The following is a 27,506-nucleotide window of genomic DNA, read 5'->3' as shown; positions in this document are numbered from 1 at the left end:
AGTGACCGGGTCTGTGTCCAGATCCTCTTGTCTCTGTCTTCATGTTATACTTGGTCATGCGCCAATAGCAGATCCTCTAATACATGTGTCAGAAAGTTCTGAAGTGGGCAATCTATGAAATCTACTGTATAAATGTGTTACAGGTTTGTTTTTGTGTGTGTGAAGGATGTCACTGGGAGAGTAATTCTTTTCTTTTTGCAATTTTTTTTTTTTCTGAAAAAGCAGCTTAGCCAATCTATACATGTTGACTTCAGTCCCCCTTCTGAGCTTTTGATAGTGTGTTTGCCAGTTCAATATGCTTCTCACTCGATATGCCTTTACTCTCTATTTTTCTTCCCCAGTATTGGGCCTGCAAGTATACAACACAAAGTGGTATATTTTCCTCATTTTCCACTCTATGACTCTCCCTGATCAGTGCTTTGCAGTCAGTTGCTGGAAAGCTGTTATTATTAACTCTGTTCCACTTGCTAGTTGTAGAAGCTTCATATCTCAAATGCTTCACAATAGAAGTAAATAGTTTTACAGTAAACTGTTTTCTCTGTACATTATCTAATATATTCTAAATTCTCAAAATTATTCTGATTCAGATGTTATGAGTATAATCTGTAGTGTTTGTGTCACTTTCTTTTCTTAACGAATACATAACAGGCTACAATACATGCACTTTTACCATGAGGTGTTTGCTACTGTGCTCAAGTTGCTACTCAAGCAAGTCATGATAATTAATAATAGAGCATACAGTGGAAATTTTGTCTTATGGCTCAGTGGTGCAGCCAGTATTGTTACCATCTCACAGCTCCAGGGTTCAATCCTGAGCTCAGGTGTGTGTGTGTGTGTGTGTGTGTGTGTGTGTGTGTGTGTGTGTGTGTGTGTGTGTGTGTGTGTGTGTGAATGTGATTTTTATGTGCCTGTGCTTCCTGCGGGTTTCCTGGTTTCCTCCCACTTCCCAAAAACATGCATGCTGCCTCACACCCAGTGTTCCTGAGATAGGCTCTGGCTTCACCATCACTCTGATCAAGATAAAGTGGTCACTGAAAGTGAATGATCTGTCTTATGAGTCAGATCCAATTGCTAACACAGAATATCCATTTTTGAGTTATATTAGTTTATGTCTTATGCATGATAAATAATGATGCAGCATGTGCACGCAGGAAAATAACGTGATTAATACTGAGAGCAACAGTGTGCATATGTTGTAGATTATGCCAGAGATGAGCGAATGCAGTAAGAGTTGTGTACTGTTTTAGAAAAGAAGGGTTTTGAGTGGTATTGAGGACAGGAAGAAGTCGAAGCTGCGTATCTCCCCCAGGTCCATAACACTGTTGCCTAGTAACAGGTGCTTCGTGAGGCAGGCTCGGGTGATGACATCAGAGATCAAAGCCACAAAGCCTCTGCACTGTCATGAGCTCTAATTACCCATTAATTACTGCTCAAGTTCCTATATTGACTTATTAATGTGTTTTGCACGCACACACACACACACGTGCATTTATGATAGTACAGAAAAATTCTGAAAGAAAAAAATGTCCATTTTCTCTGATGTGTACAGCTGTTGATTTAATGGTGTTTTCATCATTCTTTTGTTATGTGGTAACAATATACTGATAATGTTCCACGTAACACACGCACAGCCTAGTGCTCCAGTCCGTCAGTTCTGTGTCTGAGGAATAAATCAGACATTGCATTGGATGTAGTGCTCAGGTCACTAAGCTAAGGCATAGTCAGAGGATTCCACTGAGGGATTTTCAGAAGATAGTCATCACTGATTAATATTAGGCCTGCCAATCAGCTATTTTCCTGCCAAGATGATGTTAGGTTGATGTGGCTGCAAAAAGGCAGGTTTAAAGATAGACATAAGTTTCATGGTCACAATTATTTTATATTTTATTTATTACAGCTTAAATAAAAATTAAATCAATTATATAGCAGTTGGTTTTAGATGATCTGTGTAAGTGTCTTTCAGTAGAATTGGAAAGGAATCTCAGTCTTTAAATGCAATTTTCTCTCTTTTCACTTTAGGGAGTAACCAGATTTTAAAATGCTAGAACTTTACTTGTGGTTGAGGTCCATATTTAAGTTCAGGTAGTTTTTAAAACTTTACATAGTAGAAAATGTCAAAGATTAACCATGTAAAGGGTTTTGTCAGGTCACCAGACATATGTGATAGAAACAGACCCTAAGTTACTCTTTGTGACTCTCTTCCCACACAGATGGGTGCAGTAGACAGCGCAGGCTGGGGAACAGAAGGAGGTCAGAGCCTGGTGCATGTGCTCCGAAAACTGGCCCGTGGTAACAGGTGAGGTAGCACAGAGAAACAAGGTTTTTTTCTTCTCCACCTTCCAGTGCTTCAGCCCCCTTTATGGCCACTGCTTTAGTTTCTCAGAGAGAACTCGTGCTTTGATCCATATTTTGTCAGAGGCCGAGGCACACTTGTGTGATGAGGGCTTCCTTGAGCTGTTGCCTCTCCCAGAGATTGATACAGGCCTATTGTTTGAGACGCTCTTGGCCCCCTCCATCCCCCCACCCTTTCCCCTGCTAAAATGAAAAAAACTATCCTTTTGAAGTTGTCCAGCCATGCTTTAGTTGAAAAGAGGTAGTAATCTGCACTGCATTATATTATAGGTACTCTGTCAGCACCAGTCACTGTTAATGAAGAATGACTTGTGCTCCAGCAAGTATGTAAATAAAACTCCTCATTGATTTAATGTCATGTTCAGGCTCCCAAGTGATGCAACAGAGAAGCATTCACCCTATCATCAGACAATAAGTTCAAATCCTGACAATGCCAGGAGTTCCAGAGAGCAAAACTGGCCATGCTCTCTGGGTGGGTGAGACAGCTTTACTCCTCCCCTGTCAGAGCTACACTAGCCAATAGTGTGCATCTGTGAGCTCACATGTGCAAAAGGGCAGTTGTCACTGTCTGATGATTAACTAAATGCTGAACTGGATGCTTCAACATTTAGTTTGTTCTCATTGGACTTGGTCTGTATGATTGTTAATTTTTGCCAGGTGAAATGTAAACATGCAGTAAATATTTCTGTCTGAAAGCTACTACGAGGAGCACCAGTTATGTATTACTTTTGAGTATGACGACTTCATGCAGAATTTTTAAACCCACACTGCATCAATAATACAGAGGGACAACATGCATCTTTTAAATAGGCCTTTGCTTGGCAGTATTACAATTATCACATTCATACAACTTTCAGCTGACATTCATGAGGTTTGGCTCAATGTAAATATTCTTGTAACAGTGAAATGGTGCGGTTGCATGTAATGTATTATATGTAAGCAAAAAACCTGTCTTTAGATCACACAGGGCCAGTTTGTCCAACTTTATCCTTGGGCACCCTAGTCTGCCAATAGGGTTAATGAATACAGATCTTTTCTTTATTAGCTGTTTAGTAGAATCCCTTTCATCTGAACTCAATGCTGTCATTTCCTAGGTCTCATCCGGACACTGCAGTCGGGTCACTAGCTGCTGAGATTTTGAAAGGAGTCACATACCAAAATGGGACAGAAACCAAGAGCACTAGTGAAGCTTCACTCCCAATGCACTTAATGTAACTTATTTTGTATGTCTTTTTTAGTGCTGTAAACATTTCATTGTAATGTGTACCGTTCATTGTGTAAATAAATTATAAAGCACTTGCTTTTCCAAATGCTTAGCATATTAAATTAATATTGTCACTGAATCAATTCAGCCATATTATTGTCTGAGCTTTTTTCCCCCCGCCCAGTTAGCAAATCCATGTATAGTTTCTGTACCCTTCCCATCCCCAGTCTTGCAGAACCCCCTATCCTGCATTTTTTTGTTGTTGTTTTCACTGCTCTAACACACCCACTTCAACTCAACAAGGGTGGTTAGTTAGCTGGTTATTTGAATCTGGTCTGTTAAAGCAGAAAAAAAAAATCTGGACAGGGGTTCTCAAGGACAAGGGTTATAGAGACTTAACTTTTGAATTACATTTTCAATTCATTCTAATAATGGTTCACATTTATAATTTAAGCATATGCAGGTTACTATTGACTGCATATACCTATAAAAAAAACTGACATCAGTTTACATAAAGGCTTTTTATATGCATTTTAGCAAGATAAATTCACTCGTTCGTCAAATTGAGCAGCTGTGAAACAATGGATAAAACATTTCATGAAAAATAGCCCAAATTCATGATAGCTTGTACACAGGACTTACATTCACACTAAAATAGACAAGTGAAATGAAGTTTGTCCATTATTTTATTTAGCCACATCATAACCATGTCTCCAATAAACACAGCAGGCTACAATAATAAGGGGTTCATTTCAAAACCTCCTACAGCTACCATCAAAAAAGAGAACTTAAAGAACTGCCCCCCTCCATTGCAGACCCTTTTGCGACACCGGAAACAGTGATCTTGTTAAAGCAAAAAAAGCTGGGTTTTGGACCATTTCTTCCATTCTTGGTTTTTTACAAAAGCTACACAATGTTACACTTGATCAGAATACAATTCAATTAGTGTTCTACACCATAAACTTGATAAAATCTTAATTGATGGAGGATAACCACTATAATTTAACACTATGCAAGAGATTTGAAAAGAATACAAAAATTACTGCAAAATAAAAGACAAGTGTCAAAGCAAGCTAATTAAGTACCATTAGACTACTGAATCTTTTTAAAAAAAAAAAAAAAAAAAAAAAGGAAAAAAAAAAAAAGTAATGTAAAAAAAAAAAAATTACAGGCAAGGCTAAGGTTTAAAATTCCATTTTATGATCCACTTCTTGAGCTTTCTTTGAGTAACCCGCCCACCAAAACTCCTTTGCGGTTAAAACTCCCAACAGTGAGGACCAGGACAAAAAAAATTTACTTGCTCGTGTTCCCATAGGAAACTCAGCTTGTATTAGTGTCAGGCACTTCCAGAGAAACTAGCCCACTCTCTTGAGACCGCTCAGCAACTCTTCAGGCCAAATCACAATGCAGGTTCGTTCAGATCAGACAATACAGCTATGGGATAAAAGAAACACTGCTATTAGTCAGGAACCGCACTCATGTATGAGTGCCATAACTTCACATTCAGATTAGTTGTGCTAACACCATGCCTTGCATCATGATGCTTAAGCAGTGACCAAACCCAAACAGCCGTTCACAGTGAAAACATGTTTGGGTGCATTAGTGCCTCACCTAAAAAGTTCTTTATTTACAGATCAGTATCAAACCAAGCGAGCTGATTGCTATCGCCTGGGGGAAGGCCATCCATCAGGTCCTGGGTGTGCCCAAGGTCAGGCAGGCCATCCACAGGGTAGTCTGTGCCAGGATGGTGCCCACCCATATCATGCTCCATCATGGGGTCCATGCCCATGGCATCTTGCCCATACCCTCCAGGGTGGTAGGAGCGGTAGCTGGGGTCTGTGGACAGGGGAAGTGTGGAAAGGGAGTGTAGGGAAGGGGGAGCGCAAACAACTAGGTTAGAAGAAGCATATTAAACAGGCAGCTCACAACAGCAAACCCTCTGTGTTCCAAGACGTGTAAGCCCGTGTTCAGCAGGTGCAAGCTGCCACACTCAAGGTAGCTAGTTAGAGCATGCAAACACCTATGCTGAGAAAAGGTTATTTTTAGCCACTTTTCCACTGTAGGGCCGAATGGTTACAGCTGCCGCATCGTGGAGTTCTGTGCTGGCACATGTTTCCATGTTGTGCACTGCTCAATCAAAACTAGAAACTACAGTTACAACAGTTTCTCACGTGACCGTCACATGTTCCTAATAAATAAGTGGTAGTTGATACAATAACCTTATGAGGAAACCATGCTAGTGCGTTTGAAAATATTGTATCAATATCAAGAAATCTTAACCAAGGGAATAACACTACAAATTGCTGCAAATAGTCTATATTCAGCCATGTAACAGTATTGCTAAATGCAATGTCATTAAAATAATTAATGGATTTAGTAAAGGAAAATTAAGCCATTGACCAATCACCTAATGTGAGCGTGACCCTGCTATCTGTTGGATAGGTTTAGAAACAATGTAAAAGGTACAATACAGAACACTCAGTTTTGATAAACTCAGTTTAGATCAGTTTTGAAGGGGACATTGAAATGAAATCTGAAATTTCCTGTACGACTTGTGATAATTTGACATTAATATAAAAAAGGTGAAATGAGGGTTTTAATACCTACTCCAAGTATAATAGAAATGCTTTCAGTGGTAACATTAGAGTGGACTGGGCACTAAGTATTAAGAAGTGATTGAGTTTATTGCAAAGTGCAAGAGACTTATTTGTGAGCATCACCACCACACTGACACTACACACTAATAAGGCAGCCATTATAGGTCCACAATGCACATTTATCTGACTTCCATCAAGCTGAGTTAATTCACACAGATCACCTTAACGGAAGTGGCAGTATATAGGCAACCTTATGAGGCAGTATTAATCTGAATAGCTGAATGATTGGGGTCTATTAGTCATCATTTATAGTAAAAACAGTATTTAAGAGTGATGTGCTTAGTCTAGAAAACATTTTCATTTCTATCCTTTTTAACTGCTCTTGAATTTAATTGCTCTAGCTGAGATTAATTAATAAAAGTCTAAGAGAAAGTGAGAATACCAATATCAAGCCACAAAAAAAACATGCTGAGTGCTATTTCAAGCCTTCCAAACTTAACCATGCTCTTGTGAAAATTCCAATCGAACGGATTCTCTCCTTGCTCAGGAGAGGTTGGCCCTACAGTGGAAAAGACGATTTTGGAAAAAATGCTGTATACTCACCATCCGGTCTGTAGCCAAGAGGCTCTCCTTGTGCTCCGATATCCAGACCCAGGTCTCCAGTCTGGAGGGAATGAGAAGATTAGCTCAATATCAACTTTTATATTTGAGTATTTTTGGATAAATAACACTATGCTTCAACTGTCCCGAGCTACGTGTGAAATCCTAGAAAATTACTCCACATCAATCATGTCCGTTTCAATGTCCCTGTCAGAATCTATGGTGTGTGGGCTTTGACCCGGGATTCATTTTACGGTGATAATCTTGCATGGGGATTTGGACAGAGTTTATCTGGGATGAGCTGCTCTACCTCGTTCCAGGTCATGGGCTCAGTCCTGAACAGGGAGCTGGTGAGCTCCACAGACAGTCTCTTCTTATAGTCCTGGGGTTTATCCTCTGACATGCGGAACAGCACTGCTGCAGCATATGTGGCTGTGGAGGAGAGATAGTGCCATCAGTACAGTCAGACAAGCACACAGCTTAGCCTAGCCAGTTTCATACACATATATGCAAATTAGACATACTTTTTCCATGTTTACTATACAACTAAACTTAAACACAGCAACAGTATATTTAACAGTATTTGTATAAAATGCTCATATTTTAGGGCACAGAGGCAAAGAGTACCTGTATGTGTTTACACAATTAAACTCAATTATGCCCAGTGCTACAATTGTGGACAAGTTGGTGGCTGATATGCAGACTGAGGTCTGAATCTTAACTGTTTGTGGAATTGAACAAGTCTAACCTCTAATTTCCTGCTGTCAGCTGGCAACTAGAAGTAGACAATGTCAAAGTCTGGCTTGATAGTTTGTTCACAGGCACAGACTAAATTAATTAGCATGATTAAAAACTAAGATGCTCACCAACGCCTTCATTTCGGGAGTGAAGCAGCTCTGTGAGTGGTGCAGTTGCTCCCTCTGCTTCAATGGCCTCAGCCGCCTCCTTATCCTGGGCTAACTCACACAGGACCCCAGCAGCTACACGCTGGATGTTCTCAATGGGGGAGTACAGCAGCTAGTGGGAGTACAAACAAGGTAAGGATTATTGCAGAATAAGCTAATACAAATCTAAAATACCTGAAAGTTTTCATCTGTCTTACAATACTACATCTCAAAATTACACTTCAAAATTATATAATTTACCTAGAAAGTGAGCTGAACCTCAGACATACGCCATGTTTCAACAGATTTAAATCAAGCATGAGCTCTGCTATGGGCACACCTGAACCAGCATGAGAGAGATGCAACTAACCTGGACAAAGAGTGGAATGGTGTTGAGTCCTCTGATGACGATCCTGTTATGAATATCTCTTGCAAGAATGTGCAGTGCTCCGGTGCAGCCCTCTACAATCTCCTCCATACGAACTCCCTCCTGCAAAAAAGCAGACAGTGAGCAGAAACACACATTCTCCTCTTTTCTCTACTCCTACTGAGCAATAAGCCACAGGACTCACCACAAACTGTTGCTGTGTACCTCCCATGGAAGTACGTCTCTGAGTGTCTTGGTGGGCTCTGACAAGCAGCTGGACCAATCGAGGGATGGCACCTTGTTCTCTAAGAGGTGCATGGTTGGCAGGGCACAGAGCCAGATTACGGATCAGACCAACCGTAGCCTAGGAGCAAAGAGGGTATGCTTTCAAAAAATTATGTCTGTCGGAAGTATGAGGGGAAAAAAACTGCAGAATGATGTGAATGACTACAATGAGTTACAACGTACCTTTATAAGAGGCCAATGTGAAGGGGGGTGGAGAAGTTTAACCACCACTGGCAGGCCATAGTGTAGCCGTACTGCATTCTGGGCCATTTCTGCATCCTGGTGTCTGGAGGTGAGGTGGCGAAGGGCACAGATAGCAGGCTCAGTAATATCCTCCCGGTCTCCAGCACGCAGGACTGTACGCACGAGTGCCTCGATGCCACCCACCTGGCACACCATCATTTTGTTCTTGTAGTTGTTACAGGTGAGGTTGGACAGTATGCCAGCAGCACAGGTCACCACATTGATGTCATCAGAACCTAAAAGCTGCACCAGAGTGCCCAACAGGCCCTCCATGCCCTCCTGTAGGTGGAAAGCAACAGAAGAAGTACTCCATTAGAAACTGATCTAAGCAAACTGACAAAGGATAACTCACAAATCAAAACCAGTCAAGGTTATTTGTGACATTTTTAGAAATACTGCATGAGGTTTAATCCTATCACAACAAGCACCACAAGATAAAGGACAATTACTCCACAACATTCTGCCACTATGCCAACCACTGAGTAAAATGTGTGGCAGGCATTACAATCACATGTAGCATTTGTTCATGCGTTCATTTCATCATGGTTTTCCTTTAACGATCAACACCCTAACTTTTGGTAGGTCAGGTGTTGACTACAACCCCATGACCCTCCACAGATAAAGGCAGGAATGACCGTTACCTGCATCACATCTACTTCAGCTAAGGAGGTCTTCTCCATGGAAAAGTGGGGAGACAAAAAGAGAGCGCTCATGTAGGAAGAATAGAGCAAAGTGTAAAAGAGGTGGAGGAAAAACAAAACATGAGGCATTCACCTGTTTGGTGGCAGCATCTGACAGGTTCCTGAGAGTCCATAGACAGTTCTGAACCAGACGCTGGCTGGGATCTGTAAGGTGGAGACCCAGTGCCTGCATACCACCTGCAAAGTACAAGCAAATCAGGTTATCGGTCTGCACAGAACTAAGGTAAAATGTATTTAAATGAAATCTAGTCCATGTAACCCTAAAGTAAACTGTCAAAGAACCTCTGTAAAATGTTTGACTCACCAGCCTCAACAATAGCAGGTTTGTTACTGGAACATACAGACAGCACTTTAAGCACGCGGCTAGTGGTCCACAGCAGCTTCTCATATGTATATGTCCTCATAATGTTGACCAAAGCCTGGGGGCCTCCGCTGGCCAGGATGATGAGCTAACAGAGCAGACACAGCATGAGACACTCAAGAAGGAGCAAAATAATGTCTCACTAAACTGATACTACTTGAAAGGTGCAGAACCAACAACTTACATGCATTTAGCATATTATGCTTCTTACCTTGCTTTCTTGATTGCCATAAGCCAGGATCTGAAGGCAGTCTGTTGTGATGGCAAGGAATTTTACATTGGTTTTGTTCAACAACGCCACCATCTTCTGTAAGCCTCCAGCCAGACGCACAGCCATTTTGGCTCCCTCCTGGTGCAGCAGCAGGTTGTGGAGAGTTGTGATGGCATAGAACAGTACAGAGTCCACTGGAGAGCTGAAGAAAACAGATCACTTATAATGAGAGCAGGAACCAGACTGTGGAAAAATAAGCCTTTACACAAAAACACCAGACCATGATCAGACTATCAATCATTTTCTTACTTAATCACTTTGATTTTGATGTCAGTCTATACCTGACATAATTAAAGCTTATAACTGAAACAAGGTAACAGCGTTCCTTTTTTGGCTCAACCACCAGAAATGCTAACTGTATAAAAGTATGATCATGATGACTTATAGGACTAACCCCAGCATTTTGACGAGAGCTGGGATGCCCCCTGATTTGAAGATAGCAAGCAGCCCCTCTCTATGGTGGGAGAGATTGTGAAGGGTGCCAGCTGTGCATCGGGCTGTCTCCACATCACTGGTGTTCTGCATGGTCCTCACGATGGCTGACACCATCTGAGGAGAGCGCATGATGGCATGGCGTGAAGCCTCTTTCTTGGAGAGCTGATGCACCATGACTGCTGCCTTATTTACCACAACCTGGAAAACAAGGAGAAGGAAAACAATCAGTGGTTTCACACTATGCATCAACACAATTATTTAGGAGCAGAATGTATGATTACTATTAATGATCTTTACGTTAATGACAACAGATGAAAATAACATTGCATTTCCCTTCTCTCAAAATGACAGTACACACTATATTACAAAGGCATTGTACCTGATCCTCATCGTTTAGTAGCTTTGTGAGTTCTGGGATGGCACGTGTAGCCAGTTCTGCATCATCCTGATAGTTGATGAGATTGACCACAGCATGCTTAAGCATCTGTGAGGGTTCAGCCAGGCGCTGCACGTTGGTCGGGGTTGCACTGTCAAACTGTGTGGAAGGAATCTGCATGCCCTCATCGAGTGTTTCTGGAAACATGGCTGCCCTCACTCTCTGGGCTCTGGTCATGGCATACTGGCCATCAATGTCTACAGAAAGCACAGTGGCAAGATGAAGGATAAGCTATAGCTGTACACAAGAGTGTGTGTTAGTTTTTGTGTGATAACAGAACATATTGCACACATTTGTTTAACACTGCAGTGCAAATATATACACGGTAACAAAAATTCATAAAAGCACACAGGCTAGCAAAATAGAAAGAGCTTGCAGAGAGCTTCAAACAAAGATATGAGCATTGAGTTATCCAACTATTTTAGCACTAGAAAATAACTTGATTTATTTGCAGGGTTCAACAACTCATCCAAGATTAAGTAAAATTCTGCTACACTCAGGCATGTGCTTGCCTCAGGGTTAATCCGCACCAATAAAGTAAACAGACACAAACCTGCCACTTGGTCTTGGCTGAAGTTCTGGTTGAATCCTTGCTCCCATTCATACAGCACCTGGTTGTCCACATCCTCATCATCTGGATTGCCCTTACCACTGAGGGAGGGAGCAGTGGTGGTTGCTCCAGAGTGGATACCTGAGTCCAGGTAGGACTGCTGCTGCCAGTTACTAACGGCAGCTTTACGGTCTGGCTCCATTGCCATGTCAAGCTCCATCAGATCAGCTGTAAATGGAAAGAGCAGCACACAAGGCCGACATTCAGACAGTCTGTAATTTCCCCAAATGAACAGATTATAATACTAGTGATCGTAATTAACAAGTCCACAGGTCTACTGTGATGCAAACAGCTTGGAAATTAGTCTATAAGTAATAATTAATAAGTCAGTGTATTCTGAATACTATCAAGCTTTTGTGTAATTAATTTTGTGCATACTACACATCAAGACTAATTATTGGACTACAGATAAAATCTAAATCTAACTGCATATAAGCAAAAGTACATGCAGTGACATTTCGAAAAATAATTTTGGGTGGTGCTGGACATAAAAACTTACACTGGGTCGCCATGTTCCTCGCTCAGCCTGCCGCCAGCACAGCTTTCTAATCTGAAACAAACAGGCACAGTTAATTTCACACTCAGTGGTGATGCACTAATTCAGACAGGAACATTATTGCCTGCTCAACTCGTAGCAAAAATCAGCATGTGTGCTTACGCTCAGAGAAGGTGGAACTGAATCAAAATGTGTCTGAAATTACCTTTTTGTGCACAGTTAGATTTATTAATACAGCAGGTCAGAAAGTTCATTTGTGATCTCAGAATTCCAGTCTAATTACCCGACAATGACAACTGGCATTGTCTAATTTTATATATTTTTATGTAGGGGCAACAATCAACTAACTAACCAAACAACTCATGTCCCACAGTGAAAGAGACAGACGTGTTCATATCACTAATTAAGGAAGGGCTGAGCACTTAGGCAAGCTCCATTTTGTGCCTGCTAGAACATTAAACTCCTACAGGGTCAATGTGTTCAAGCCATTTACTTCCTATTACCCATAAAGAGCAGTTAACACCTACTGAAGCTCAATGGCATTCAGTTACATACTCCACAGGGGTCCAGTGTTGCTTCCCTCCTACACAATTACCATAACATAAGCCCCAAATGTGCCTTCTCTATGCAAATACAAAGAAAAATCTTCCTCTTTAACATGTCAAGTTACACACAGCCAACAAATTATATATATATATATATATATACATATATATATATATATATATATATATATGTGTACATTCCAATAGAAATATTCAACCCAAAGAGCAACCACACCAATGTAAACAGATTAAACAAGCAGCAAGAGTTAAACTACAGCCCTGTCTAATCTAGCTCATCCAAGCTAGTCTAATCTAGCTACACTGACGACAGCATTCTTCCATTAGTGTATCAGTGTTTGCTAGAGCAGTGTGTATAACAGTACTACTCTGTTCTGGGCTGCTGAGAGGAAACAGCAGCCAGCAAATGGCTCAACCTGCAGGTTTCAACATCTGGAATCAATTGTGGCGATAGTCAGCAGCATGGAGGCATTACCCACTGAGTGGCATGACTTACACTCGCACGCAATGAGGTTTCAGCCAAAAATAAAAAATAAAATAAAATAAATACAGCCTTTACCAACCCTCTTACTCCAGGACAAGCAAGATGCAGAATAGCATTTGTTTTTTAGCGGCAGTTAATGCTTTTTTTTCTTTAGCAACACAGTTAACACACTGCTGCAAGGGAAAAAAAAAAAAAAAGCATGAAAGTACTTGTAGCTACCTACACAGGAAAAAAAATCAATTTCCACTCACATGGTTATTTTCTGCTGACTGGTCAGCATGGGCTAAGCTCTGCACTGCTGTCTTTTAGTACTAGTCCATTTTACTCAGTCTGTGTACCACCTCGCTTCCACAGCCTCAGTATATAGTAGAGAATCATTAATGCAAAAATTAAGTAAAAATACAGACTGTTAGGTACATTCTTAGGCACATCAGACAAATTGTCTGAAACCATCTGTAGCCAAGATTTACTGCTCTTGAGTGTCATGAATCCAGGGCCTTGTTAACTGTTCCACCATACGGTCTGTGAAAACAACAGGCTACACTCGTACTGTTGTGGTGTCTGCTAGTTTGACGCTGATCCCAGATTCCAACACAGGTTAGACTAGATGAGGACAAGCGGGACACCACCACCAACTACCCAGATAAACAGGAAAAACTAAATCGGTGAAAGTAATGTGGAGATTCATTTCAATATAACAGAGTTGGTTTTGCACTGAAGTACAGGAACAACCTGCTATTAAAACTGGCATCAGAAAAGTCACTTTAAATCACAAGCATTTCAAGCGCAGTTTAGTTTTCCATGTGCTATGACATGTACCTCAAATTCCCTGATTAAATATCAGTACCATCCATGGTTATACAAACCGGCACACAGACACTGCCACTTTGCACAAGTCTGAAACAAATATCACCAAGGAGTGTAGAAGAACCAGGCTGAGGTTATTAGACATGCTTCAGCTCCGGACACACTGCAAAAACACCAGTGTATATGGACATGGATCGGCAAGTAACTCACAACAGGAAATGCTTAACACTAAGATCCTTGTCTTGTTATTTGTCGATAGCTAACTTTCAAATCAAAATGGTAGCTAATTATATAATACAGGACTGTTGTAGCTACAAATACAAAGCGCTTAGTTAAAAGGGGCACATTGTAGGGAAAGAACACGACCCTAAATTTATCAAATCTGCACGAATTTAAATCACCACTCAAAGGGTTTATTTTCCCGACAATACCAAAGAAACTAGCCAAAGTCAGTGTAGTTGTACTTGCTCACAGTGTTGCGCTAACCCAGCACACACACACACACACACTCTCTCCTACTACACGCCGTGATTACTGACCTGCAGCTGATGAAGTCGGAGTGTATTAACAGTAATAAGGGATCGCTTATTTCCTAACCAGTCCCCGCACACGGCAGGCAAAATAAGCATCTAGTGGTGTGTTTCTGTCCAGTGTGAATGCTCCCAGAGAGGGAATGAGAGAGAGTCCACCTTCCGCCAGAGTCAGAGGCAAGCCGAGGCAGAGGCAGAGCCGGACCCTCAGCTCCCGGAGTCAGGTTTCACACTCAGGCTCCTCCTCGACTTCCTCTGCAACCACAGCGGCCAAAACTACACTTCCAAACCCTTTGTTTGTAACTGGGGGAGGGTATGTGGGAATGGGAATATTTTCTTTTTAGTAACATTGTCTATATATATATATATATATATATATATATATATATATATATATAGAGATTCAGATTTCTTTTTTTTTTTTTTACATCCGATACATTCCCACAAAGCTGCATATTAAGATTAGGGCAGCTCTTTAGAAATTTAGGTTCAGTAAAACTAAAACAAACCTGTAAAAGCCTCTCCACATGACCACACACGGAAAGCTGTGGCCCGACATTAGAGAAGGCGGTTCGTGTGATCATGTAGCGGTGTGTGAAGTCGCTGGAGAGAGAGAGAGAGAGAAGGAAAGAGAGAGAGAGAGACACAGAGAGAGAGGGAAGGAAAGAGAGAGAGAGAAGGAAAGAGAGAGAGAGAGAGGGAGAGCGGAGGGAAGCGGGGAGCTGGTGCCGCTCGCCTCTCACCCCAAAGCGGGACTCGGGGACACAAAGTAACATAAACACACCCTTATCACCTAACGCTTAACAGTTCAGTCAGCACCACTGCCTACTCAGTGATAAAATACTGGCTGGTTACATAAACATATACCCGACCAGCCGACTTTATTATAACAGCCCGTTTGGAGCAGCAGGGATTTGCGTCTTCACCACCAGAAGCTCCCAAACAGAGCCTGGTTAGCCAACTAGCAGCAAACCCGCTCGCCAGGCTTCGGACACACACACACACACACACACAACCGTGCGGCTAATCACTAAACACACATTAATTATAACTACATACACAAAATCCCCGTCAAAAGCTAAGAGACTTGGATGAATGACGCGTATTTGAACTGGACACTCAGTCCGCTAGCCGTTTAGCTAACGCACTGCTGCAAGCACAGACACACACACACACACACACGGGACAAATCGGCTTGACCACAAGCTGGGTCGGTGGCTAACGTTAGCTCACTTACCGACACAACGGAGACCTTACACAGATTTATCGCTTTACATCACGAAACGACACATACCTGCGACAAAAGATGGCTACTCCTTCCTCAGGCGTCAGTTTACAGTCAACAATTTACACTACAATCCGGTAAAACGTGTGCAAACCACCCGCAGTACACTCCACCTCCTCCGCGGAAAAAGGGGGTAAAATATCCCAGCTTCTCCCGCAGCGAGCAAAGTAAGATGGCGTCAAACCATTAGAGCGAGCCATTATAAAAACTCCTGCGGCCACGATATCCCGTCGCCTTGATTAAAGTAGATCCTGCTCTGTTCATTTTTTTGACGATGAGTAGAGTAAAAATGGAGAAAACACCTAACAATAAGACAAATCCAATATGTTTTTCTCATATGATTTTTTTTAAAAACATAAACGTTGGGGTAAAATCTTCTAGTGACGTAGTCCTGCTTCACACTTGCGTAGGAACACATGTGCTGTGAGCTGTGGTGCGGCGGAGGGACGCACCCCCTCATTAAGTCTTCAGCCTGGTCCAGTGCAGACAGTGCAGCGCGTCTCCCAGTCACACTCAGGGCTGAATAGGTGGGTATGTGCCACTGAAACCTGTCTGTTCGCCAGAAGAACAGTGGGTTTTTAAAAGTTTGTTAAAAACAGATGCGGGGTAGCTGTTGGGGCGGTGAAGAATTTATATATATATATATATATATATATATATATATATATATTTCCAGAGCAATACATTGAGGTCCATAAAACCGTGGACTAAGATACATAACGTTAAATTTAACCAGGAAGGTGTTTAATGTAGTTTTGTATTCTGAAACATGTCTAATAATGCGTTAAATCCTGGCATTAATTTGCTGTATTGTCCCCTGCTCTGTTTAGTGACTGGAAATGGCCAAAAGCTCAGACTGTAGCTATATTTACCTTCCATGGCGTTCTGTTAGCCTGTAGCTTGTTTCTCCAGTATCCAGGAACAGGACGCTGATTTTGTTCTGATCCTTTATGCAAAATAATACTATAATATTTCACAATAACAAACGTAGACACAAAAAAGTAATATATCCTGACATATCCTTAACAGAATTAGCTGCATAGCCTACATAGGGTTGCTCTGTCAGTAAGGCTTCATGTTGTTGCTGCAGCCTGACAGCTAGACAGGTTCATGTGTTCATATCATGAGCTGGACTGAGGTAGAGTTGTGTATTTGTGGCTGAGAGATATATACCTTTTAATTATTTAATTCATCTCATCAGACCTTCCTGTGTTGAGCATTAAGATAGTTATTTAACTAGAATAATGCTGTCATGTCCAAAATTCATTGCCTAAATGAATAAATGCACAAATTATTATTATAATTATGAATAAATACACTAATACAAGCAGATGTCCATGTAAATTAAAAATGTATTGTTACTTTACATGGGCATCTGCTTATAATAGCTGTGTGTGTTTATACAATTGTTTAGTCAAAACAATTAGATTTTAATATTAAGAGAAAGATTAATTTCTGTAGATTTCACATTTATTACCTGTGTTTATAAATGTCACTTTTTCTTCCTTCTTTTCATTTGAGTTACTCAGGTTTAGTAATTATAATGCAAATTGTCTCAACAGGCTAAATGTTTAAATCACACTTATTTATATTTTTATATCACTAAACTATTAGACATTGGACCATTAGACATAAACAGATTTCCCTTAGGGAAGTCTTAGTATTTCTCAGGTCATTTTTAAAACATTAGTAGTGATCAGAATTGTACTACCTGGACACATCTGACAAAATATGATGATAATAATAATAATTAATAATAATAATAACAACAACTATTATTATTATTATTATTATTATTCATGTTAATGAATGGAACCATTTGTTTAAATAACAGTTCTTACTTACAGTTCTGCTTTTTTAATGGACTTTGGCAGAAGATATATGTTATCCATAAATAAAGATGGATTTTTGTTTCTCAGTTAAATATTGTGTTAAAAAACATACAGTAAATAATAATAATAATGACACACACTATTAATTGCTTTGCTTTCCATTTTATTATGAATCACAATAGAAATATATTAACAGATTGACTCCCTGAATGTCATCATGAAATCATTAACTGCTCATTTATTAACATACGAGCAAGACTAAAGCTGTACGTAATGCAGTCCTGCTCTACTCAGAAGGCATTCATGTTCTTAAACATAAATAAAGGTTTTGGAATGTTAGTGTATGGTAAATATTGTATATTAAGGGCATGTGGATAAAGAAAGGATGGAAATGTGTGGAAAAGCATTGTAGTCTGTGTCCCGCCCCCAATACGGTAGGAAAAATCACATGAGTTATGACAAAGAAATAGGATGCAAGCTCAGAGATGCATGCACATACAAAACAGGATTACATATGCATAGGCTGTTTTTCTCCCAGTAGGTTCAGGAGGCGTCTAGAAGGTCGTATGCATAGCCAGGAGTGCTAGTTTACCTAAAGTCGAAGCGAGGTCACATCCCACAAGGATGCAATGGGATGCATCGAGTTCCTTGCTTACATTTGAGCAAAAGAGATGAGGTGGTGAGAGGTGGTGGTGGTGGGATTTTGTTTGTGTGAAAAGCAGACTTTCCCCATGGGAAGTAAGTGGAATTGATGCAGTGTACTGAGGGGAGGGGCACCTTTCTCTGTACGTGAAAGGAGGGGGCGAGCTAAAACCCACTTGTGTGCTCACACGATTGTGTACCCTGACCTCAACTTAGCTAAAGGTTTCGAACCTACATCCTGGCATCCACAATAATGTCTGGCAAAGGACACAGACTCTTCCATAAAGTGCCTAGGTCTTGCCAGCATTATTGCCCATGCCAACACACAGAGTAAACAGGCACGCAGCACTGTGCTATTTGGAGCAGGCACATATGCTCTTAGTCATGTTTGTGCATTTTTAAATTAAATAACGATTTATAGATCTTACTAATATACAGTTTGTTTGATATTGCAGTATAAAGAAGTGACTGAGGCTCTTTCATGTGGCATGCATGTTTGAGCACAAGATGCAGAAGCAACATACGGAGGTAGGGAAAAAAAAAATAAAAATTGGTGTAATTTTATCCCGGCGTATCCCGAAAAATTACAGTAACAGTCAGGGCAAAAATGATTTACACTAATAGAATTATTGTCATTTACATGATAATAAAAATGTTGTTTAGGTTTTAAAATAGAGGACCTGAATATTATAAGGTCATATCTCCCATTCATTTCAACCCATATTGAACCTTAAATGCTAAGGGATTGAAATATTTAATATTTTTATTTTTAATTTATTGGGTGAAAGAATCAGAAATATAAATTCTGGAAATTCTGAATAACACCTGGTAATTGAGATGACCGTGGAAAAAAATTGCTTGACTTTCTTCAATCATATTTATATTTGGTTTAAATGTGACATAGACGTGATAATAATGTTCAGTTTGCATATATTTATTCTGTAAATGTGAAACAAAACAAAACAAAAATTACTTTATAACTAACTGTATTCATTTAGACCATTTACATACATAACAATATTATCATGATTGATAAAAAATACTGTAATTTCCATTTAACCTTATTTTAGTTATTTATATAACTAACATATAAATATTTCTCTTACTAAAATATATAAAGAAATAAATAAATGTCTGAATTGAATTTACTGATTAAATTGCCATGTTCTACATCCTTTTCTGTGTTTAAAAGGCTTAGCTATTTAACTCATAGACACCACAGCACACCAAACACCCAACCACTCCCAGACACTGAAGCGTAATCTTACTTGTATAAACAAATACAAAACCCTCTTTTGAGCACCTCGACTCAAAATTCCCTTCAAAGTTCCTCTGCTTTGTAAGGCTGCACAGGCAACAATATCCGACCGCAGGTCAGCCTCCTTTGTGTTCTACTTCATTGTAGGGTTCAAAAACTCAGATTAAAGAGTTGGTCAGCCACCCCCTCCACATTCATCGGCTCTGCTGTTATCCCAGTTGATGCCATAGAAATCCCTAATACCGAATAAAAGTTCGGGCTTTCCATCTCAACGCAGCGCGGCCTATTGTTACTCCAAAAGAGAAAACACTAGAGCATTTAGAATTAGCCAGACAGTCAGCTTAAAGATTTCTATTTTGACAACAGTGATCAGATGTAATTTAAATTTAAACTAATTAATCAAAATGATTTAAAACTAGATCTTTGTTGTATTTTTATTTAAGACAATATCTACTCAAATTTACTTGATAATGTCCGTTGTTAGAATGTTTATTTATTTATTTATTTTATTTATTCATTTATGTTTTGCAATTTCTTTTATATTTCTGTAGACAACCCTGCCTATATAAGAACAAGAAATTAAATATAGTAATCACTGCTAAATAATTAACAGTGATAAATTGTCCAGCTGTCCGTTTTTATTTACTATTTTGAAAACAGTAAATGTATAATAATAATAATGATAATAATAATAATAATAATAATAATAATAATTATTATTATTATTATTATTATTATTATTATTATTATAATATAATATAATATAATATAATATAATATAATATAATATAATATAATATAATATAATAATAAATTATATATTATTATTATTATTATTATTAACCTAATGCTGAACTCAAAACGTTGTTTTTTTTTTATAACAGTGATGTATGTAACCTGATTTATTCTAAATATGAAACACTGTATGTAGTAGAGTTATATATAACAAGTGCATTCATATTCACATTCCACAATGTTACAGTTCAGTTTGCTGGTTTAATAAAAAAATGAGTATATATAGTCAGTTAATATTTTCTAGGTATTAATAAGTTTGGTTCAATTGACATCTCTTACATGCGATGAAGTACAGTATATTTTATTCTTCTATACACTCACACACACACACACACACACACACACACAGATATATAAAGATATATATATATAAGATAACCACAGCAAATAAATTACTTGGAATAATTACAGTTTGTGTCTGTTATCAATTGTTTTCATTACCGTTGATATTAAGGTCTTACTGCAGTATTTCTGGATGGTGAGTAGTTGTAAAGACGAGGATGAACTTTTATCAGCAATGTGCGTTTGGAGACAAAAATGTATCCAAATGATTGTCTTAAAGTTTTTGTTTGGTGGTGTGGTGCATGTAGTATAATATGATAAGCTAGTAGTCAAACACTGACTGGCAGGCTCTTAGATTGTCTGCAAACAATAAGCATCCTTCATCTGCACTGTAACATCCAAAACACCATTACTCATCTATTCAGTCCAGGGAGGCACATGCTATGCGAGGGAAGCGAAAAAGATGAATCAAAGCCAGCAAAAAGATTATAATGGCAGTGAAAATGTACTATTTTGAAAAAGGGGGAGAGAAAAGGCAGGAGAAGAAGAGAAAAAGCAGGAACGGCAGGAATATAATCTCATCACACAGCGTCCATGGTTCCTATTTACATCGAATGCAAAGAGGCCACGTCCTCCTGAACATCCCTGCTGTGCAGAGTGAAAAGCATGAACAAATCAAAGACACAGCTCATCTGTGTTTATATTTTTACACAATGAAGAACCTTCTCTTTGTATGGCATTACCCCTCCCCTTCTTTTATGGTGGTATAAAAAATATGGACACTCTATATACACACACATGCACCAATTAAAATATTTCAGCAGAATTATAGATGCCTTTTTTTTAATTTATACATATTTTACTAGAATTTTACTTTTAGTTTCAGTGTAGTAATGACTCAGCCTTGGTCTCAACCCATCTGACTTGCTGCCCTGCTCTGAACTGTGCGTTTTATTATTGCTGCATCGCTTTTTTTCCACTATTGCTACGGATTATGGGCAGTTTTAGATTTTCATTTTGCAAGTCTCATATAAAAATGGCCTTCACTGTACATCTGCCACCTACCTTTCTGCTTGTCTGTTTTTTTCTGTCTGGTTTTTTGTCTTGTCTGTCTGCTTCCCTAGCTGCCTAAAGGAAAGAAGAATAGCTCGAGCTGATTGAACAATACATGGGGATTCAGCGATTCTTTCCACACAGACACAAGAATGGCGTTCACTATCTCCCCTCCCCCTCAATATATGTAGTCTTTTTCTGCATTCTCTCATCCAAACCTATCCAAATTTTACATCATCTTTACCACTAGCAGGTATATGAATTCATACTAGTATTGTGCCTGTGTATTAAGAATCTTTCAGCTGAGTATCACATACATTTTTCAGAGACTGACAAAGTACAGAGCAGAGGTTGACTGACAGCTGCTCATACCTTAGTGTATTTCTGTTTGTGAGTGTGTATGTATGTGCATAGATAGAATGACTGTGTGTGTGTGTGTGTTTGGAGTGGAGGCAGCACCACCTGAGCCAGTCTGTTTTGCGTCCTCACCTTATCACTACGATTCTGCCAATGTGAAGAGAAACACACAGAGGGATTGACTGCTCAGTAAAATGCATTGCACTTATAATTGTGCTCTGGTTAAACACTGGCTGTATTTGTCACCCCTAGTAACATAAAAGGTATTGAAGCTTTGACATCTTTATTAAAAAAAAAAACAAAAAAAAAAACATGGCTTCTTCAAAGCATCAACTGAATACCAGTCTATTCTGCATACTAACTGAAAGCCATTTTGAATTAGTAAAATATAACTATACTGCTTTGTACACATCAGCTTACTGCAATAATGTACTATCCTGAAGAAGAGCCTGCCATAGTAACAGCATGATTCATATAATTCAGCAGTAATGAATTCAGCAGTAATGAATGTTTTGCTCACCTCTCTTAGACAATTCACATCGATTTACCGCAAGCTATATGCAGACCCACGCCGTTCATTTCCCGTATTCCACGCACAGGTACTCTACACAGCTAAAAATAACGAACACTGATGCAAAAATAAACACAAACCTAAATAAACAGTGTGTGTTTGATATGAAACACTGATGTGCATACTATCCCCTGTGAGCTCAACTTTCATGTAAGCTGGCGACAGATGCTGCTTTTGGGTTTTTGTGGGGCTGCTCCCTGATATTTTAAGCCCAATTTTCTATGGTTTGATTTGGGGCCGATGAGCTTGTTGCGGGGAAGCGGTGGGAGCAGGACTGCAGACTCAGCGGGGGCCATTAGACATGGTGTGGTGGCCGACTTAAAACGAGTTCAAGAGCTCCCGCAAGAGATGGGAGGGGGGAACAGGCCCTGAGTCTCCTGGAAACTGCTACCAGTGCAGTGCTGCTGTTCGTAATAACTGTCATCTAGTGACTAATGTTGTGTAAAAACACTAGCATTAGTGTGTGTTGTGCAGCCTTAAAGCACTAAGACAATTTAGAAAGAGGCAATGAAAATTTGGTTTGCAAACATTTAAGGGGTCAATTGTTTTTTTATTTTTTTCAATCTATTTTTAATGTGATATGTGCATAATTCAAACAAAATACCCTAATACATTTTATATGTAGCAGGTTTAGTGCAATTTAATAGCGTGTGCTATGACATTGTAGCTGTGCAGTCAACACAGTGTAGCAGAGCAAACGGAGCAAACACACATGCAGGTACATGTCTCTGTTCTTCTACAGTGCCGCTCTTTCGGTCATGCCGTGTTTGATTTAGAGGTATACGAAATCAGTCAAGTAACACTGGTAATTTCTCTATTTAACCACAGCACTTACCTGTTATCTTCTTGTCAATACATTAATTGACTGTAGGAATGAAAGAAACATTTTTACATCGCTGATCATGTCATTGATTTGTTACACCTTGTTTTTCTACTTTAAAATAGATTAAATTCATTTGATTCTTGAAGATGGGCTCTTTAAGATGTACTATTTTTCTCCAGCTGTGGCACAATATTAAATTGTTTATTTAGCTGTTTATGCATGATAACCTACACATTCAGAGTATTTATATGTTTCTGTGCACTCTAAAATCCAACAATGAAATAAAATAAAATAATCACTATAAATAAACCAAGAAATATTCTTTTATAGGTGAGGATATTCTATACATATTTCCCAAAATTAGTTCCCAGTACAAAATGTGGACATTTAACATTTGTTTTGCAGACAGTCTGATATCATGTTAGGAAATGCCCCCCCCCCCTTTTTTTTTTCCTTGATTCAATTGCCAAAAACATATACAATTATTCAGAACTAAATTAACCCTCATCACTCTGACACCCCATTTGATTCAGCCCATCTCCCCTATAATTATATAGCAATATATTTGTACAACATGGGAACAGCCACACAAACTGCACGTTTGGTGACCCCCTTGATGGCTGATATGTTGCATAGGTAAGAGATTAAATAAGAGACAGAGAGAATAAAAATGGTCTAATTTCCTCTTTGTATTTACAAACATTAATTTCTAACAATTTAAAATAAAAAATTTGCAACAAATTTTTACAAATCTTATTCTTATTGGATAATTAAAATATAAAAATTTAGATAGGATAGAACATTTTTAGTATTATTTCCACTTACTGGATTACTAACAAAATGTAAATTTAAATGACCAGAAAGTTTAAAAACAAATCAAATATTACAAAAATTGGGTTCTGAGTAAATTATTATTACGTTTTCCTTTGAAATACTGTCTATAAATAAAGCACTCCCTCACTTTGTTAATATATTGCACATCCTGTAGCTAATATCAGTAGATGCAAATGTGCTCAAGATACAGGAAATGCTTTCTCAATGTGTGCAATTATTCAGTAGGTAAATAATTTTTAGGCAATAATATGCTTAAATTATTATAGACAAAAGGTAAACTAAATAATTGAAATGACAACTGAAAGGGGGCACATTTGAAAACAATTCTTATATATATATCTCAGTATATAAATCAGTCAAGTCATGAGATATCACTTAATGGTAACATTAATATAGGGCGCATTTCCCAAAACATTCTAAATACTTCTTAAAATGTTCCTTTGATTCACCAGTTTTTTTATGAAACCCGGTCTTAACATATATTCGAATAGGCTATTTGATTTGGTGCACAATAAAGAGCCAATAAGAACAAGTGTTTTACATTCATACTTTCTTTATAGTTCCAAGTTCGTTGTAGTTTTACAGGTCTTAGACACCTAACACATAACAATGGGTATTTAAACCAACCTAAGCTACACATGACTCATTAGGTCTGTATGAATTGTATAGGAGTAATAGATCTCTCAGACATGCAATTCGAGCACATGGCTGGGGAGGCAGTTGGGGTGGCACGGCTTATTTCAAGGGTGGCAGCTGTCACTCAGTGCCAATCATGTGGCCACACCCCTGGTGGTATGTTAATGAATGTTAATGGTATGTTATGAGATGAACAGGCCATCCAGGGGAGAAATAATGAGCCTACATGTTTGGGTACAAGAGAAACCAGTAGAAATGGTGGCCTGACAGTGCTATGCCACTGGTAAATTCAGTCACATAGTACTGCTGTGCCATCATGCACACAGCTACAGGCAATTTTCACCTGGCAGTGTTAGAACAGTAACACACCTTCCTAATATGGAAGGCCAGGAGGCAACCCCTTGTTTATTTAGTGAATGTAAGTTAACATTTTACACTCCCCTTGTTTATTATGTATGATAGTTGATGCAGATATTAAAGGCCTTTCATGTTATGCCTCTAAAAGCAAGTTGCTTTGCAAATTGCTTTTAATATTAATATTAATTTTTGTAGCTCCTCTCTCACTGTGGAAACATCTCTTGCTCTCTATTTCACACCTTTTTCCACATTGTTTTGTGGAAATCGGTGCTTGTTTGACTGTGAGTGCTGCATACACATACTCTGTGCAATGTCACACACACACACACACACTTCTTCTGTGTTTGAAAACCTGCAGTGAGATTTAGAAAATGATACAGTTTTTACTGTCTCATCTCAAAGCAAATGTAATTTCTGATGTAAATTGTTGACTATGCTTAGGTCTGTTGTCCACCATTTAAAAATATTGTCTTTCAGCATCTATTTATACCGTTTCTGTACCTGAAGCTTCAATAGAATTTACCTCCGGACATGATTCTTTTTGCCAGACTCAAGCTGGGGCATCAAAGAAGTACTTATAAATTGTTCCTTAACAAAACATGCTCATATATATAGCGTGAGTCTTTTGTTCAGTTGTTTTTTATTCACTAAGATGCATCATTATCAGGAAATGTACTCATGTTTACTTAGTAATGAAATGACAGCACAGCAGGGATAAATAATCAGTATGCCCAAATTTCAACTGTACAAATCAGGGAACCGACAGGAAGCAGTTGAGAGAGGCCGTATATTTCACATTATGATCATATCAAATAATCTTTAGGAAGGATCAACAAAAGCCTAAAGTGAAATGATACTCTCTACAAACACAAAAAAAAGGTCTATAATTAATTTCACAAGAATGATGTGCATGATTTGGAAACCCACCACTCGTCACAAGTCTGCAAAAGTTAAAGAAATATCAGAGAAAATGACCAGCTCTTTCTTGTGAAGCTCATTACTTAGCCCTTAAAGATTTTAATGATGCCAAGTTCCTCTGTCTCTCACTGTTGGTTTAGTTAATTCTTTATAACAGTTGTTTTTGTTGTTGATGTGTGGGGTTTGTTTGAACCTCAGTACAGCTGTATGTGTGTTGGTTTGGACCTTGTGCTTTCCCTAGTCTCAGCAGGGGGCTCCCAATTATTCCACTGATTAAGATACCCTCACGCGGGAAAAACTAATTGGTTTCTTGCTGAAGAGAACTGCTCATTTTTTTCCGCACTGATATAAAAATGAGTTTTAGAGAGAAAAAAACATGATCACCACCATTGCTCCATTCATTTCTACAGAATGAGTGGCTAGATTGATAAATGTATTAATGATAACAGATTTGCCAGGCAGCTTTCTCTACCTGTTGCCACCATCTTGTTTTTAGAGTACAAGAAGGATGCTGATTCTGAACACACCCTCTGCATCATCTCTTATTGCCTTCAAATTAATATTTGAATCTAACACTTATCTCCATGACAGGAGCTAATAAAAACACATGCTCTCCTCAGTCTTAGTTTTCCTCCTGGCTGTGGTGCCTATGTTTCACTCTTATAAGACGCTCTGTGAAATATAGAGAGTGATGTGGTTGGGTTGGGTGGGGTGGGGTGGGGTGGTAGATGGGCAGGGCGGGGGTGCAGCAGTGGCTGGGGTGGGGGGGTGTATAGGTTTGTGTGTGTGTGTGTGTGTGAGTGTGTGTGTGTATTGGGGGGGGTGCTGGTGACATTTGTTTCTGGGTTTTGTAGAGGACTCCCTGCTGTTTTCTGCTGGAGTAAGCTTGAGCCTCAAAGTGAGCTGGCCAACCAGCCCTCCAGGAGCTCTAACATTATTCTGTTCCCCAGCTCCCTCATGCACACAATGTGCAAAAACGTGTGGAGCAACATACCCACTTTTGGTTAAATTTGTAGTTTATAAACCATGTACCGTTATATGCTTGTAGAAATATTTTCACTCACAAATGTAGAATAATGTCCATGTCAAACACTGAGCAGATAATTCAATTTATTCAGAGCTCAACTACTCCAGAAATTAAATATGACCTTCAAAGTGTTTCAAGGATACACATAAGCCAGCAGTTTTACATTTGCACTGACAAACCAGCTCATCAGAGCTTGAATTAGTTGACCTCTAGTAAAATTCAGGTCTCACATCAAGAAAAAAGGCCAAATAACCTTTATTGTAACAGGCTTCTTATCATTTATGTGCATCAGCATTAATAGTAAGTGCTCTAGCATGTATTCATCTGTCTGAAACATCTCCCATCTCCTTGAAGCCTTGAAGTTACACTGAGGACTCTCATATGCATCAGCTGCTTTATTTCCATATGTTAGTGATTCATGTGATGATAGCCTTCATAGTGATTAGTTATGTATTGTTACAGGAATGATTAATGTGTGAGTGAAGGAGAAATCAGACAGTTTTCATTTATTTTTGTACTTTTGAAATGAATCATGTGTGCTGAGAAGCCTATCGTGGTTGCCTAAAATGGTCTTGCTTTAAACATCGAATATCTTATTTATTTAACAGCT

At 39.0% G+C, this 27,506-nt stretch overlaps 3 protein-coding genes across 8 annotated transcripts in view; 2 read left to right on the top strand and 1 right to left on the bottom strand.

The window, feature by feature from the left end:
- The window catches only part of ulk4 (unc-51 like kinase 4), a 102,202-nt gene extending 98,526 nt beyond the window's left edge, over positions 1-3,676 (top strand). For both annotated transcript variants that reach the window (XM_026926565.3, XM_026926564.3), the window contains exons 36-37: positions 2,211-2,296; positions 3,447-3,676. In XM_026926565.3, coding sequence (XP_026782366.3) covers positions 2,211-2,296; positions 3,447-3,567 — 207 coding nt within the window. In that variant the 3' untranslated portion in view covers positions 3,568-3,676. The remainder of the gene's footprint in view (positions 1-2,210; positions 2,297-3,446) is intronic.
- A 548-nt stretch (positions 3,677-4,224) lies between these two features.
- On the bottom strand, positions 4,225-15,695 carry ctnnb1 (catenin (cadherin-associated protein), beta 1). 4 transcript variants are annotated; one of them, XM_026926471.3, is made up of 17 exons: positions 15,521-15,695; positions 11,846-11,896; positions 11,290-11,514; positions 10,680-10,933; positions 10,260-10,498; positions 9,806-10,007; positions 9,538-9,682; positions 9,307-9,410; positions 9,174-9,203; positions 8,473-8,811; positions 8,210-8,368; positions 8,008-8,127; positions 7,620-7,770; positions 7,064-7,185; positions 6,757-6,817; positions 5,168-5,392; positions 4,225-4,990 (listed from the first exon to the last, which is right to left on the bottom strand). In XM_026926471.3, the coding sequence occupies exons 2-16, from the start codon at positions 11,856-11,858 to the stop codon at positions 5,184-5,186; spliced, it is 2,373 nt and encodes a 790-aa protein (XP_026782272.1). In that variant the 5' UTR covers positions 11,859-11,896; positions 15,521-15,695; the 3' UTR covers positions 4,225-4,990; positions 5,168-5,183. The 4 variants fall into 4 exon arrangements, with proteins under 4 accessions (XP_026782272.1, XP_026782273.1, XP_026782275.1 ...); XM_026926472.3 differs by lacking the exon at positions 15,521-15,695 and adding an exon at positions 14,236-14,425; XM_026926474.3 differs by lacking the exon at positions 5,168-5,392.
- A 253-nt stretch (positions 15,696-15,948) lies between these two features.
- cmtm8b (CKLF-like MARVEL transmembrane domain containing 8b) overlaps positions 15,949-27,506 on the top strand; it is a 51,204-nt gene continuing 39,646 nt past the window's right edge. The window contains exons 1-2 of one of the 2 annotated variants that reach the window (XM_026926625.3): positions 15,960-16,038; positions 18,441-18,513. The gene's annotated coding sequence lies outside the window, so the exon portion shown is untranslated. Of the gene's footprint in view, positions 16,039-18,440; positions 18,514-27,506 lie in introns of both variants that reach the window. The other variant, XM_034307834.2, reaches the window with a different exon arrangement.

Source organism: Pangasianodon hypophthalmus, chromosome 1, assembly GCF_027358585.1.
Source record: "Pangasianodon hypophthalmus isolate fPanHyp1 chromosome 1, fPanHyp1.pri, whole genome shotgun sequence".
Classification (NCBI taxonomy): domain Eukaryota; kingdom Metazoa; phylum Chordata; class Actinopteri; order Siluriformes; family Pangasiidae; genus Pangasianodon; species Pangasianodon hypophthalmus.
This window is presented reverse-complemented; position numbering and strand designations above follow the sequence as displayed.